Here is a 13,046-nt window from a genome sequence, read left to right as displayed (position 1 = left end):
CTCCTCTCTCCTCTTCCCCCTCCTCCTCCTCCTCCTCCTCCTCCCCCCTCCTACTCCTCCTCCTCCTCCTCTCTCCTCTCTCTCTCCTCCTCCTCCTCCTCTCTCTTCTCCTCCTCCTCCTCCTCCTCCTCTCTCTCTCCTCGTCCTCCTCCTTCTCCTCTCTCCTCCTCCTCCTCCCTCCTCCTCCTCCTCCTCCTCCTCCTCCCTCCTCTCTCTCTCCTCCTCCTCCTCTCTCCTCCTCCTCCTCCTCTCTCCTCCTCCTCCTCCTCCTCCTTCTCCTCTCTCCTCCTCCTCCTCCCTCCCTCCTCCTCCTCCTCCTCCTCCTCCTCCTCCTCTCTCTCCTCCTCCTCCTCCTATCTCCTCCTCCTCCTCCTCCTCCTCCTCCCTCCTCTCTCTCTCTCCTCCTCCTCCTCCTATCTCCTCCTCCTCCTCCTCCTTCTCCTCCTCCTCCTCCTCCCTCCTCTCTCTCTCTCCTCCTCCTCCTCTCTCCTCCTCCTCCTCCTCCTCCTCCTCCTCCTCCTCCTCCTCTCTCCCCCTCCTCCTCCTCTCAGATGGAGGAGGGGTTGGAGTTCACCAGGACTCACCATGTTGTGAGGAAGACGACTCTGTACGACATGGACGTGGAACCAACAAGGAAGTACGCAGCGATTGGCTGTCAGGACCGCCGTATCAGGTGACAAACACACACACACGCACACGCACGCACACACACACACACACACACACACACACACACACACACAGGCTGGATTATTACCCAGCAGCCACCAGGAGGGGGATCAGCTCCTGTCTTCTTTATCATCCTGCTGTTTCTTCTCCTTTATCTCTCGTTCATTACACTGCACTTAAAGCCTACGATGGTGCGTTCAGGTGCTGACGGGACCGTCCAGCATCAGCGTCCGTCCTCCGGCCGTTGATCCAGAGGACAGACAGGGAGTAGACGTCATGTGACCAGTCAGCTGACGAACAGGAAACAGTTTCAGCCTGTTTAACAGCGTCCATGTAGACTGATGGTGATATTGTTGGCAGTAAAACGTCCAGACCGGCCCTGAACGCACCACAGACAGAGACACAAAGCAGACGTTCATTCATGCCGACACCTGCTGGTCACACTGACACCTGCTGGTCACACTGACACCTGCTGGTCACACTGACACCTGCTGGTAAGACTGACACCTGCTGGTCACACTGACACCTGCTGGTAAGACTGACACCTGCTGGTCACACTGACACCTGCTGGTCACACTGACACCTGCTGGTCACACTGACACCTGCTGGTCACACTGACACCTGCTGGTCACACAGACACCTGCTGGTCACACAGACACCTGCTGGTCACACTGACACCTGCTGGTCACACAGGGAACTAATTCGGTACCAGTTCAACACTATTTACTATTATAACAGTTAGTTTAGTTTACGTTAGTTTGGTTTAGGTTAGTTATAATTATTATTAATGTTATTATTATACTATTATATTTATATTTATTATTATATTATTATTATATTCTCATTGGACCAATACTGATGGACTATTTTTGTATTGTTTATTGGTTCCTCCTCCTCCTCCTCCAGGATCTTTAACATCAGTAATGGTAAACAGAAGAAGATGTATAAAGGCTCTCAGGGAGAAGATGGGACTCTTATCAAGGTAGGTCACACCATCCATCCACTCTTCTGTTGCCATGGAGAGGTTTCCACGGTAACTGCGTTTATAGATGACTCATAAAGCTTGCAGGTGTTGACTGCCTCTTCCTCCTCCTCCTCCTCCTCCTCCTCCTCCTCCTCCTCAGGTGCAGATTGACCCTTCAGGTCTCTACATCGCCACCTCCTGTTCGGATAAGAACATCAGTATCTTTGACTTCTACTCTGGAGAGTGTGTGGCCACCATGTTCGGACACTCGGGTCAGTAAATCTATCACTCAATTACTCTATAAAGTTACTCCACATACTATACTATGACTTCTTTTTTTATTTTTCGACATACTCTACTATGACTTCTATTCATGATTATATGTGTCTATATTTCAGACTGTGAGTAATGTACTTGTACTCTGTCTGTCCGTCTCTCAGAGATCGTAACCGGTCTGAAGTTCAGCAGTGACTGCAGACACCTGATCACAGTGTCTGGAGACAGGTACGTTTCACCTCCACATGTTCAGCTGATGTTTACAGGTCCGACAGTTTGATCCTCATGAGGACGTTGTTCATTATACAGATTCTATTATTTTACACCACAACAAGTACAGATATATATTTAATAAAAGTACTAATGAAACCTCTGCTTGTGTGCAGCTGTATCTTCGTGTGGCGTCTCAGTCCAGAGTTGACCATCAGGATGAGGCAGCGACTTGCTGACCTTCGACCTCTCAGCAGCACTCAGATCTCTCAGAATGCACCTCAGCAAAAAGTGGTGAACCTCAGGTAAACGTTGGACTTGTTTCACAGCTGCTGTTCATACCCGATGTCTGTGTCAGTGTTCATCATTTATTATCATGACATGTTGCATGTAAATGTAGAGACTGGTGTGTCCGTGTGTTGCAGCCGGGAGGCGATGTCTCCTCGTGTCGTCACCATGTCGTCTGATAGCGACAAGGAGGAGGAAGAGGAGGAGGAGGAGGAGTGCAGCTCTCCCTATACGGTCACAGCAGGATGTCTGGAGGAAGAGGAGGAGGAGGAGGAGATAGGTCTGTTACCATGGTTACATGTAAAGCGTTTTTCTGTTTTCATGAGTTAACGAAGAAACAGAAACTAACATGTTATTAATGTTGTCTTTAGATGGAACTATTTATTTTAATTAATCAAAAAAAGTCATAGTATAGTATAAATAAACTGTTTCCTGTTCTGTGTTTTGTTTCCTGCAGAAATGTCTGATGAGAAGTTTGACTCTCAGCGCTGCAGAGACGCCAAGAAGGTTGGTGGATGTGATGACCGGCGTTATATAACAGTGGTTATATAACAGTGGTTATATAACAGTGGTTTAGTTTAGTTTAGTTTAGAAAAACAGTGGAAACTGTAAATGTAAAAAAGACGAGATGTTTGTAAAAGGTGTGTCCTGTTGTCCTGTTGTCCTGTTGTCCTGTTGTCCTGTTGTCCTGCGGGTGTTTATGGAGGTCAAAACTAACTCAACATGTTATTTTCATATATTATATACAGTGTTAAAGTAGAAACGTGTACCTCAGTGTTTCTTTGGGGCTCCTCAGGAGGCGTCGGTGGGTCGACTCCCTCGCCGTCGTTGGTCCAGGAGGACGGCCGGCGACGACGTCCTGATGGTGAAGTCCATGTTGGACCTGAGGCTGCTGGACTCGTACTGCCCCGGTGGACAGACGGAGCAGCAGGCGGAGAAAGAGGAGGTCAGAGAAACTACTACCAACCAAACTCCATTAAGAAAACACACGGTTTTAGGAAGATACAGAGTTAAACTGACCTTCTGTCACGCAGGCAAGGACACACACCCTCAGGGAGGCGGAGCTTCACAGGACCAATCAGGAGCTGGGGAGCACCGTCAGTCTGCAGGTCACCACCGCATGGGTGAGAACACACGCCATCTAACTCAAGGTTCACTTGCTAGTAGGGATGCACCGAGACTAGTATACCTACTTACCAGTAGGGATGCACCAAGACTAGTATCCCTACTTACCAGTAGGGATGCACTGAGACTAGTATACCTACTTACTAGTAGGGATGCACCGATACCAGTATAACTACTTACTAGTAGGGATGCACTGAGACTAGTATACCTACTTACTAGTAGGGATGCACCGAGACTAGTATACCTACTTACTAGTAGGGATGCACTGAGACCAGTATACCTACTTACTAGTAGGGATGCACCGATACCAGTATAACTACTTACTAGTAGGGATGCACCGAGACTAGTATACCTACTTACTAGTAGGGATGCACTGAGACTAGTATACCTACTTACTAGTAGGGATGCACTGAGACTAGTATACCTACTTACCAGTAGGGATGCACTGAGACTAGTATACCTACTTACTAGTAGGGATGCACCGATACCAGTATAACTACTTACTAGTAGGGATGCACTGAGACTAGTATACCTACTTACTAGTAGGGATGCACCGATACCAGTATAACTACTTACCAGTAGGGATGTACCGATACTAGTATACCTACTTACTAGTAGGGATGTACCGATACTAGTATACCTACTTACTAGTAGGGATGCACCGATACCAGTATACCTACTTACTAGTAGGGATGCACCGATACCAGTATACCTACTTACTAGTAGGGATGCACCGATACCAGTATACCTACTTACTAGTAGGGATGCACCGATACCAGTATACCTACTTACTAGTAGGGATGCACCGATATTAGTATACCTACTTACCAGTAGGGATGCACCGATACCAGTATACCTACTTACTAGTAGGGATGCACCGATACCAGTATACCTACTTACTAGTAGGGATGCACCGATACTAGTATACCTACTTACCAGTAGGGATGCACCGATACCAGTATCTCTACTTACTAGTAGGGATGCACCGATACCAGTATAACTACTTACCAGTAGGGATGCACCGATACCAGTATCTCTACTTACTAGTAGGGATGCACCGATACCAGTATCTCTACTTACCAGTAGGGATGCACCGATACCAGTATCTCTACTTACCAGTAGGGATGCACCGATACCAGTATAACTACTTACTAGTAGGGATGCACCGATACCAGTATACCTACTTACTAGTAGGGATGCACCGATACTAGTATACCTACTTACCAGTAGGGATGCACCGATACCAGTATAACTACTTACTAGTAGGGATGCACCGAGACTAGTATACCTACTTACTAGTAGGGATGCACCGATACCAGTATACCTACTTACTAGTAGGGATGCACCGATACCAGTATACCTACTTACTAGTAGGGATGCACCGATACCAGTATACCTACTTACTAGTAGGGATGCACCGAGACTAGTATACCTACTTACCAGTAGGGATGCACCGATACCAGTATACCTACTTACTAGTAGGGATGCACCGATACCAGTATACCTACTTACTAGTAGGGATGCACCGATACCAGTATACCTACTTACTAGTAGGGATGCACCGATACCAGTATACCTACTTACTAGTAGGGATGCACCGAGACTAGTATACCTACTTACCAGTAGGGATGCACCGATACCAGTATACCTACTTACTAGTAGGGATGCACCGATATTAGTATACCTACTTACCAGTAGGGATGCACCGATACCAGTATACCTACTTACCAGTAGGGATGCACTGAGACTAGTATACCTACTTACTAGTAGGGATGCACCGATACCAGTATCTCTACTTACCAGTAGGGATGCACTGAGACTAGTATACCTACTTACTAGTAGGGATGCACCGATACCAGTATCTCTACTTACTAGTAGGGATGCACCGATACCAGTATACCTACTTACCAGTAGGGATGCACCGATACCAGTATCTCTACTTACTAGTAGGGATGCACCGATACCAGTATACCTACTTACCAGTAGGGATGCACCGAGACTAGTATACCTACTTACTAGTAGGGATGCACCGAGACTAGTATACCTACTTACCAGTAGGGATGCACCGATACCAGTATACCTACTTACTAGTAGGGATGCACCGATACTAGTATACCTACTTACCAGTAGGGATGCACCGATACCAGTATCTCTACTTACTAGTAGGGATGCACCGATACCAGTATACCTACTTACTAGTAGGGATGCACCGAGACTAGTATACCTACTTACCAGTAGGGATGCACCGATACCAGTATCGCTACTTACTAGTAGGGATGCACCGATACCAGTATACCTACTTACCAGTAGGGATGCACCGATACCAGTATCTCTACTTACTAGTAGGGATGCACCGAGACTAGTATACCTACTTACCAGTAGGGATGCACCGATACCAGTATCTCTACTTACTAGTAGGGATGCACCGATACCAGTATAACTACTTACTAGTAGGGATGCACCGAGACTAGTATACCTACTTACCAGTAGGGATGCACCGATACCAGTATCTCTACTTACTAGTAGGGATGCACCGATACCAGTATAACTACTTACTAGTAGGGATGCACCGATACCAGTATAACTACTTACTAGTAGGGATGCACCGATACCAGTATCTCTACTTACTAGTAGGGATGCACCGATACCAGTATCTCTACTTACTAGTAGGGATGCACCGATACCAGTATCTCTACTTACCAGTAGGGATGCACCGATACCAGTATCTCTACTTACTAGTAGGGATGCACCGATACCAGTATCTCTACTTACCAGTAGGGATGCACCGATACCAGTATCTCTACTTACTAGTAGGGATGCACCGATACCAGTATCTCTACTTACTAGTAGGGATGCACCGATACCAGTATACCTACTTAGTAGCTGATAAAGTTCTATTCTCTGAAGAAGACCATGAAATACGGTAGAAAGGCTAGTAAGTGAAGCTGAAGTTCAGAGCATCCTGAATGGACCTCCACGCTCAGGTTGAGTTGACGGTGTGATTCTGTCTGTCCAGGCGGAGGACGAGGAGGCGAGGACCAATCAGAGGCCGGACTTCATCCAGCTGTCCAATCAGAGCGCAGACGGGGAGGCTCTTGTGCTGTATCCCGACCAATGGGAGGACAGAGTGAGCCTGGCAGGAAGGTAGGACTGTTACACAGGTTCTGATTGGCCCAGTTCCAGTCTGGTCTCTACCCCCCCCCCCCCCCCCAACACACCTCTAAACCCCGCCCCTTCCTGTCAGTGAGTTCCAGGTGAAGGAGGCGTGTCCTGCTGCTGCAGGTGGACGTCAGGACAAACCCAGTCCAGACAGCGGCTGCTCACTGGGATTCAGCTCCAGTCTGTCCAGTCCAGTCAGACCTGCTGGAGACGGTGAGACAGACAGATACAGAGAGACAGATAAAGACAGACAGATACAGACAGACAGATACAGAGAGACAGACAGATACAGACAGATACAGAGAGACAGACAGATACAGACAGATACAGACACAGAGAGACAGATACAGACAGACAGATACAGAGAGACAGATACAGACAGACAGATACAGACAGATACAGACAGACAGATACAGAGAGACAGATACAGACAGACAGATACAGACAGATACAGACACAGAGAGACAGATACAGACAGACAGATACAGAGAGACAGATACAGACAGACAGATACAGAGAGACAGATACAGAGACAGATACAGACAGACAGATACAGACAGACAGATACAGAGAGACAGATACAGAGACAGATACAGAGAGACAGACAGATACAGACAGACAGATACAGAGAGACAGACAGATACAGAGAGACAGACAGATACAGACAGATACAGACAGACAGACACAGAGAGACAGATACAGACAGACAAATACAGAGAGACAGATACAGACAGACAAATACAGAGAGACAGATACAGAGAGACAAATACAGAGAGACAGATACAGAGAGACAGATACAGAGAGACAAATACAGAGAGACAGATACAGAGAGACAGATACAGAGAGACAGATACAGACAGACAGATACAGAGAGACAGATACAGACAGACAGATACAGAGAGACAGATACAGACAGACAGATACAGACAGACAAATACAGAGAGACAGATACAGACAGACAAATACAGAGAGACAGATACAGAGAGACAGATACAGACAGACAAATACAGAGAGACAGATACAGACAGACAAATACAGAGAGACAGATACAGAGAGACAGATACAGACAGACAAATACAGAGAGACAGATACAGAGAGACAAATACAGACAGACAGATACAGAGAGACAGATACAGAGAGAGACAGACAGATACAGAGAGACAGATACAGACAGACAGATACAGAGAGACAGATACAGACAGACAGATACAGAGAGACAGATACAGAGAGAGACAGACAGATACAGAGAGACAGATACAGACAGACAGATACAGAGAGACAGATATAGAGATGTCTTGTGTCCATCACTCACCTCTAATTAGTGTCTCTCTCTGGTCTCAGACTCAGAACCCACAGAGCCTCTCAGTGTGGAGAGTGTCTCTGAGCTGGAGATGGAGGACGATGAAGAGGAGGGAGGAGGAGGAAGAGGAAAAGGAGGAGCAGGAGGAGCAGGAGCAGGAGGAGGAGGAGGAAGAGGAGGAGGAGGAGGAGGAGAAGAAGAGGTCAGGGCCTCTCAGCTCGTCCCTCAGACTCCAGACCAGGAAGCTTTCCTGAAGGAACACTTTGTCACGCTGGCCGACCTCTCAGGTTCAGGTCTGAAACACCGTCAACACCTCAACACACTGTTCTACATGTCCACACACAGAGGACAGAGACTTGGACTTGTGTCGAAGGACACTAGACTTAGACTTGTCCTTTAGACTTGGACTTGTCCTTTAGACTTGGACTTGTGTCAGAGGACTTTAGACTTGGACTTGTGTCGGAGGACTTTAGACTTGGACTTGTGTCGGAGGTCTTTAGACTTGGACTTGTGTCGGAGGTCTTTAGACTTGGACTTGTGTCGAAGGACTTTAGATTTGGACTTGCGTCGGAGGACTTTGGACTTGGACTTGCGTCGGAGGACTTTAGACTTGGACTTGTGTCGGAGGACTTAAAACTTGCATCGGAGGACTTTGGACTTGGACTTGTGTCGGAGGACTTTAGACTTGGACTTGCGTCGGAGGACTTTGGACTTGGACTTGTGTTGGAGGACTTTAGATTTGGACTTGCGTCGGAGGACTTTAGACTTGGACTTGTGTCGGAGGACTTTGGACTTGGACTTGTGTTGGAGGACTTTAGATTTGGACTTGCGTCGGAGGACTTTAGACTTGGACTTGTGTCGGAGGACTTTGGACTTGGACTTGTGTCACAGAGGACTTTAGACTTGGACTTGCGTCGGAGGACTTTGGACTTGGACTTGTGTCACAGAGGACTTTAGACTTGGGTCGGAGGACTTTGGACTTGGACTTGTGTCACAGAGGACTTTAGACTTGGACTTGCGTCGGAGGACTTTGGACTTGGATTTGTGTTGGAGGACTTAAAACTTGCATCGGAGGACTTTGGACTTGGACTTGTGTCGGAGGACTTTAGACTTGGACTTGCGTCGGAGGACTTTGGACTTGGACTTGTGTCACAGAGGACTTTAGATTTGGACTTGCGTCGGAGGACTTTAGATTTGGACTTGCGTCGGAGGACTTTGGACTTGGATTTGTGTTGGAGGACTTTAGACATGGACTTGTGTCGGAGGTCTTTAGACTTGGACTTGTGTCGGAGGTCTTTAGACTTGGACTTGTGTCGGAGGTCTTTAGACTTGGACTTGTGTCGGAGGACTTGAGACCTGGAGGATTGAACCATGTGGTCTGTGTGTTGACAGGAAGTCCCAGCAGAGCGTCTCACAGCTCCAGTGAGAGTCTCAGCATCTCCTCCAGGTTCCTGTCCCAGAGTTCAGCTGGAAGGTAAAACATCAAACTACACAGATCCAGTAGTGACCTGATCAGGGGCTCTGGTTCTGGTTCTGGTTCTGGTTCTGGTTCTGGCTCTGGTTCTGGTTCTGGTTCTTCTACTTGTGTTTCCGATGTAAAGTCTCTGCTTTGTTTCCTCCTCTTCAGTCGGACGCTGCTTCCTCTCCCATCTCGGACCACCGGGGGGGGAGATGGGGAGGTGAAGGCCCGTCCTCTGGTCTCAGAGGTCCGACCTCTGATGGAGGAGAACCAGAGCCAGATCCAGAACAGGAAGGTGTCGTGGAGCCAGGACCAAACCCAGAAACAGAACCAGGACCAATCCTTCCCACAGTCCCAGAACAGGACCAACCAGGACCAGCCTCCTCAGGTCGAGAACCAGATCCAGCAGGGACCAGATCAGCACCAGAGCCGGACAGAGGAGGAGACCCAGCAGGCCCACCGGCCCTCCCCACTGAAGAAGAAGGTCCAAACCACGGTGGAGTCCAGGAGGAACCTGGGCCCGACGGCCCGAGCCACCGCCGCACATCTGAACTCCTCCTCCGGACTTCGGAAGGCTCACTCGGTCCAGAGCCTGCTGACCGATACAGGTGAGACCGGTGAGGGCCGTAACCGGGTGAGACCGGTGAGGGCCGTAACCGGGTGAGACCGGTGAGGGCCGTAACCGGGTGAGACCGGTGAGGGCCGTAACCGGGTGAGCAGTAAAGTGATGTTGGTCTTTCTGTCTCCCTCAGGTGACTCCTCCTGTCCAACCAGAGAGGTCAGAGAGGTTCCTCCTCAGCTGCTCCTCCCCCTGCAGCGTCCCACCACCCTCCCCTCTTCCCCTCGACGACCCCCGTCTGTAGCCCCGCCCCCTCAGAGACCCAGCCCCGCCTCCCCCAGGTCCCCGCAGCAAGAAACCGCTGCCGCCGCCGCCGCCGCCGCCGCTGCCGCCACCGCCTCACCTGCAGCGCCACCTGCTGTCACCACCCCGAGGAAGTCTTCCTCCTCCTCCTCCTCCTGCTCCTCCACTCCGGCGGCGTCGCGCTCCTACATGAGCCCCACCGCCAGCTCCATGGCCAAGATGTCGCGCTCCGTCTCCATGGGCGACGGCCTCAACATCCCCGAATCCGGCGAGGATCCCGCAGTGTCATCAGCAACGGAGGCGGCGACGGCAACCTCCTCCTCTCAGGTCAAAGACACTGCACCTCCTCTCGTTGCCGTGGTACCCTCCAACGCAGCTCTGGCCACGCCCCCCCACGCCGCCGTCATCCCCGTTGTCGTCGCCTCCTCCTCGTCTCTGGGTAACCACGGTAACCAGACGGCCGTGGGTAACCATGGAAACCGCGGCCTCCAGGCTCGGGTCTCCGGCAGCAGCAGACCGCTCCCGGATAAGCCGTCCCTCGCCTCCTTGTCTTCAGCGGTGCGGCCTCCTCCAGTCTCCGTCTCCCCGCTGACCCCCCCCCACCAGGAGGAGGAGCCTCACACTCCTCCTCCTGCTGTCGGCGGCAACGACATGGAGCACAGAGACAACGCAGGTTTGGACTCTTCCTCCTTTTCATCCCTTCATCTCTGCATCTGGGCTCTGGCTCCTCCTACCCCTCCTCTTCCTCTTCCTTCTCTTCTCCTCCTCGTCTTCTTCTCTCCTCCTCTTCCTCCTCCTTGTCTTCTCTTCTCCTCGTCTTCCCTTTCCTCTTCCTCCTGCTCCTCCTCCTCTTCCTCCTGTTTACATGAATGTGGAGTAACAGACTGTTGGTAGTGACCTCACTTCCTGTCTCTCTCTCTCTCTGTGCAGACCAGCCAATCAGTGTGGAGACCTGCAGAGCTCTGACCAATGAGCTGCAGAGCTGCTTCAAGAGAGCAACTCACCTGTACAGGAAGGTGATTAACAACATGATGAAGATATGAACGCACCTGTCTCTCTCGCTCCTCACCTGTCTCTCTCTCCTCACCCGTCTCTCTCTCTCTCTCTCTCCTCACCTGTCTCTCTCTCCCTCCTCACCCGTCTCTCTCTCTCCTCACCCGTCTCTCTCTCTCTCTCTCTCTCTCCTCACCTGTCTCTCTCTCTCTCCTCACCTGTCTCTCTCTCCCTCCTCACCCGTCTCTCTCTCTCCTCACCCGTCTCTCTCTCCTCACCCGTCTCTCTCTCGCTCCTCACCTGTCTCTCTCTCTCTCTCGCTCCTCACCTGTCTCTCTCTCTCTCACCTGTCTCTCTCTCTCTTTCTCTCCTCACCTGTCTCTCTCTCTCTCTCTCTCTCTCCTCACCTGTCTCTCTCTCTCTCTCGCTCCTCACCTGTCTCTCTCTCTCTCACCTGTCTCTCTCTCTCTTTCTCTCCTCACCTGTCTCTCTCTCTCTCTCTCTCTCTCCTCACCTGTCTCTCTCTCCCTCCTAACCTGTCTCTCTCTCTCTCCTCACCTGTCTCTCTCTCTCTCCTCACCTGTCTCTCTCTCTCTCTCTCTCTCTCCTCACCTGTCTGTCTCTCTCTCTCTCCTCACCTGTCTCTCTCTCTCCTCCAGGTGAGCGGCTCCTCCCCCGACGGCTCCGCCCCCGACCAGCGTCAAATGGCTGTCGTCCTATCAGAGGCCTTCCTGGCTATGAGGGCGGAGCTTGACTGTCTGCCGCTGGGCATGCTGGGAGAGATGGGGGGGCTGGGAGGAGTGGGGGAGGTGAAGACGGCAGCTCTGCTGGAGGAATACTCTCTGCTGCTGCTGCAGGCCGTCAGCAGGAGGAGCAACAGCACCGCCCACTGAGGCTCTTCATCACCTCCTCTTCATCACCACCTCCGTCAGCAGGAGGAGCAACAGCACCGCACACTGAGGCTCTTCATCACCTCCTCTTCATCACCACCTCCGTCAGCAGGAGGAGCAACAGCACCGCCCACTGAGGCTCTTCATCACCTCTTCTTCATCACCACCTCCGTCAGCAGGAGGAGCAACAGCACCGCACACTGAGGCTCTTCATCACCTCTTCTTCATCACCACCTCCGTCAGCAGGAGGAGCAACAGCACCGCCCACTGAGGCTCTTCATCAGATACTCCTCTTCATCACCTCCTCCGTCAGCAGGAGGAGCAACAGCACCGCCCACTGAGGCTCTTCATCAGATACTCCTCTTCATCACCTCCTCCGTCAGCAGGAGGAGCAACAGCACCGCTCACTGATGATGCTCTTCATCAGCTACTCCTCCTCCTCTTCTTCTTCATCTGCTCTTCCTCCTCTTAATCCTCTTTTCCCTTTTTCTCTTCATCTTTCTTTTCTTCTCGTCTGCTTCCTCTTTCTCATCCCTCTCTTCTCTTAGTCTTCCTCCTCCTCCTCCTCTTCCTCTTCCTTCATTGCACAATCTTCTCTTCTTCATTCTTCTGTTCATCTCTTTGGTTTTGGATGAAGGAGAAGAGGAAGACGAGAAAACAATCTTCTACCTTCATCCTCTCTTTCTCGTCTTCCTCCTCTTCAGTCTGGTCCTCTGTGTCCAAATCCTCCATCTCCACTCTTCCTCCTCCTCTTCATCCATCTTTTCTCCTCCTCTTCCTCTTCATCACAGATGAAGGACCTGAAGCCATCTTGATTTGGACTTGTATTCCTGTGTTTTATAGTGATGCAG

At 50.4% G+C, this 13,046-nt stretch overlaps 1 protein-coding gene across 1 annotated transcript in view; it reads left to right on the top strand.

Moving 5' to 3' along the window:
• The window catches only part of mapkbp1 (mitogen-activated protein kinase binding protein 1), a 42,844-nt gene extending 30,525 nt beyond the window's left edge, over positions 1–12,319 (top strand). Inside the window, exons 8-24 of the mRNA XM_074661718.1 lie at positions 531–673; positions 1,576–1,651; positions 1,794–1,905; positions 2,074–2,137; positions 2,296–2,424; positions 2,545–2,687; positions 2,865–2,914; positions 3,204–3,353; positions 3,442–3,531; positions 6,549–6,676; positions 6,777–6,904; positions 8,033–8,284; positions 9,384–9,465; positions 9,619–10,058; positions 10,203–10,985; positions 11,243–11,328; positions 11,965–12,319. Coding sequence (XP_074517819.1) covers positions 531–673; positions 1,576–1,651; positions 1,794–1,905; positions 2,074–2,137; positions 2,296–2,424; positions 2,545–2,687; positions 2,865–2,914; positions 3,204–3,353; positions 3,442–3,531; positions 6,549–6,676; positions 6,777–6,904; positions 8,033–8,284; positions 9,384–9,465; positions 9,619–10,058; positions 10,203–10,985; positions 11,243–11,328; positions 11,965–12,198 — 3,090 coding nt within the window. The 3' untranslated portion in view covers positions 12,199–12,319. The remainder of the gene's footprint in view (positions 1–530; positions 674–1,575; positions 1,652–1,793; positions 1,906–2,073; positions 2,138–2,295; positions 2,425–2,544; positions 2,688–2,864; positions 2,915–3,203; positions 3,354–3,441; positions 3,532–6,548; positions 6,677–6,776; positions 6,905–8,032; positions 8,285–9,383; positions 9,466–9,618; positions 10,059–10,202; positions 10,986–11,242; positions 11,329–11,964) is intronic.
• Positions 12,320–13,046: the final 727 nt, after the last annotated feature.

The sequence above is a fragment of the Sebastes fasciatus genome, chromosome 15, assembly GCF_043250625.1.
Source record: "Sebastes fasciatus isolate fSebFas1 chromosome 15, fSebFas1.pri, whole genome shotgun sequence".
Classification (NCBI taxonomy): domain Eukaryota; kingdom Metazoa; phylum Chordata; class Actinopteri; order Perciformes; family Sebastidae; genus Sebastes; species Sebastes fasciatus.
Note: the sequence above shows the minus strand (reverse complement) of the source record. Positions and strands in the feature narration are given on the sequence as shown.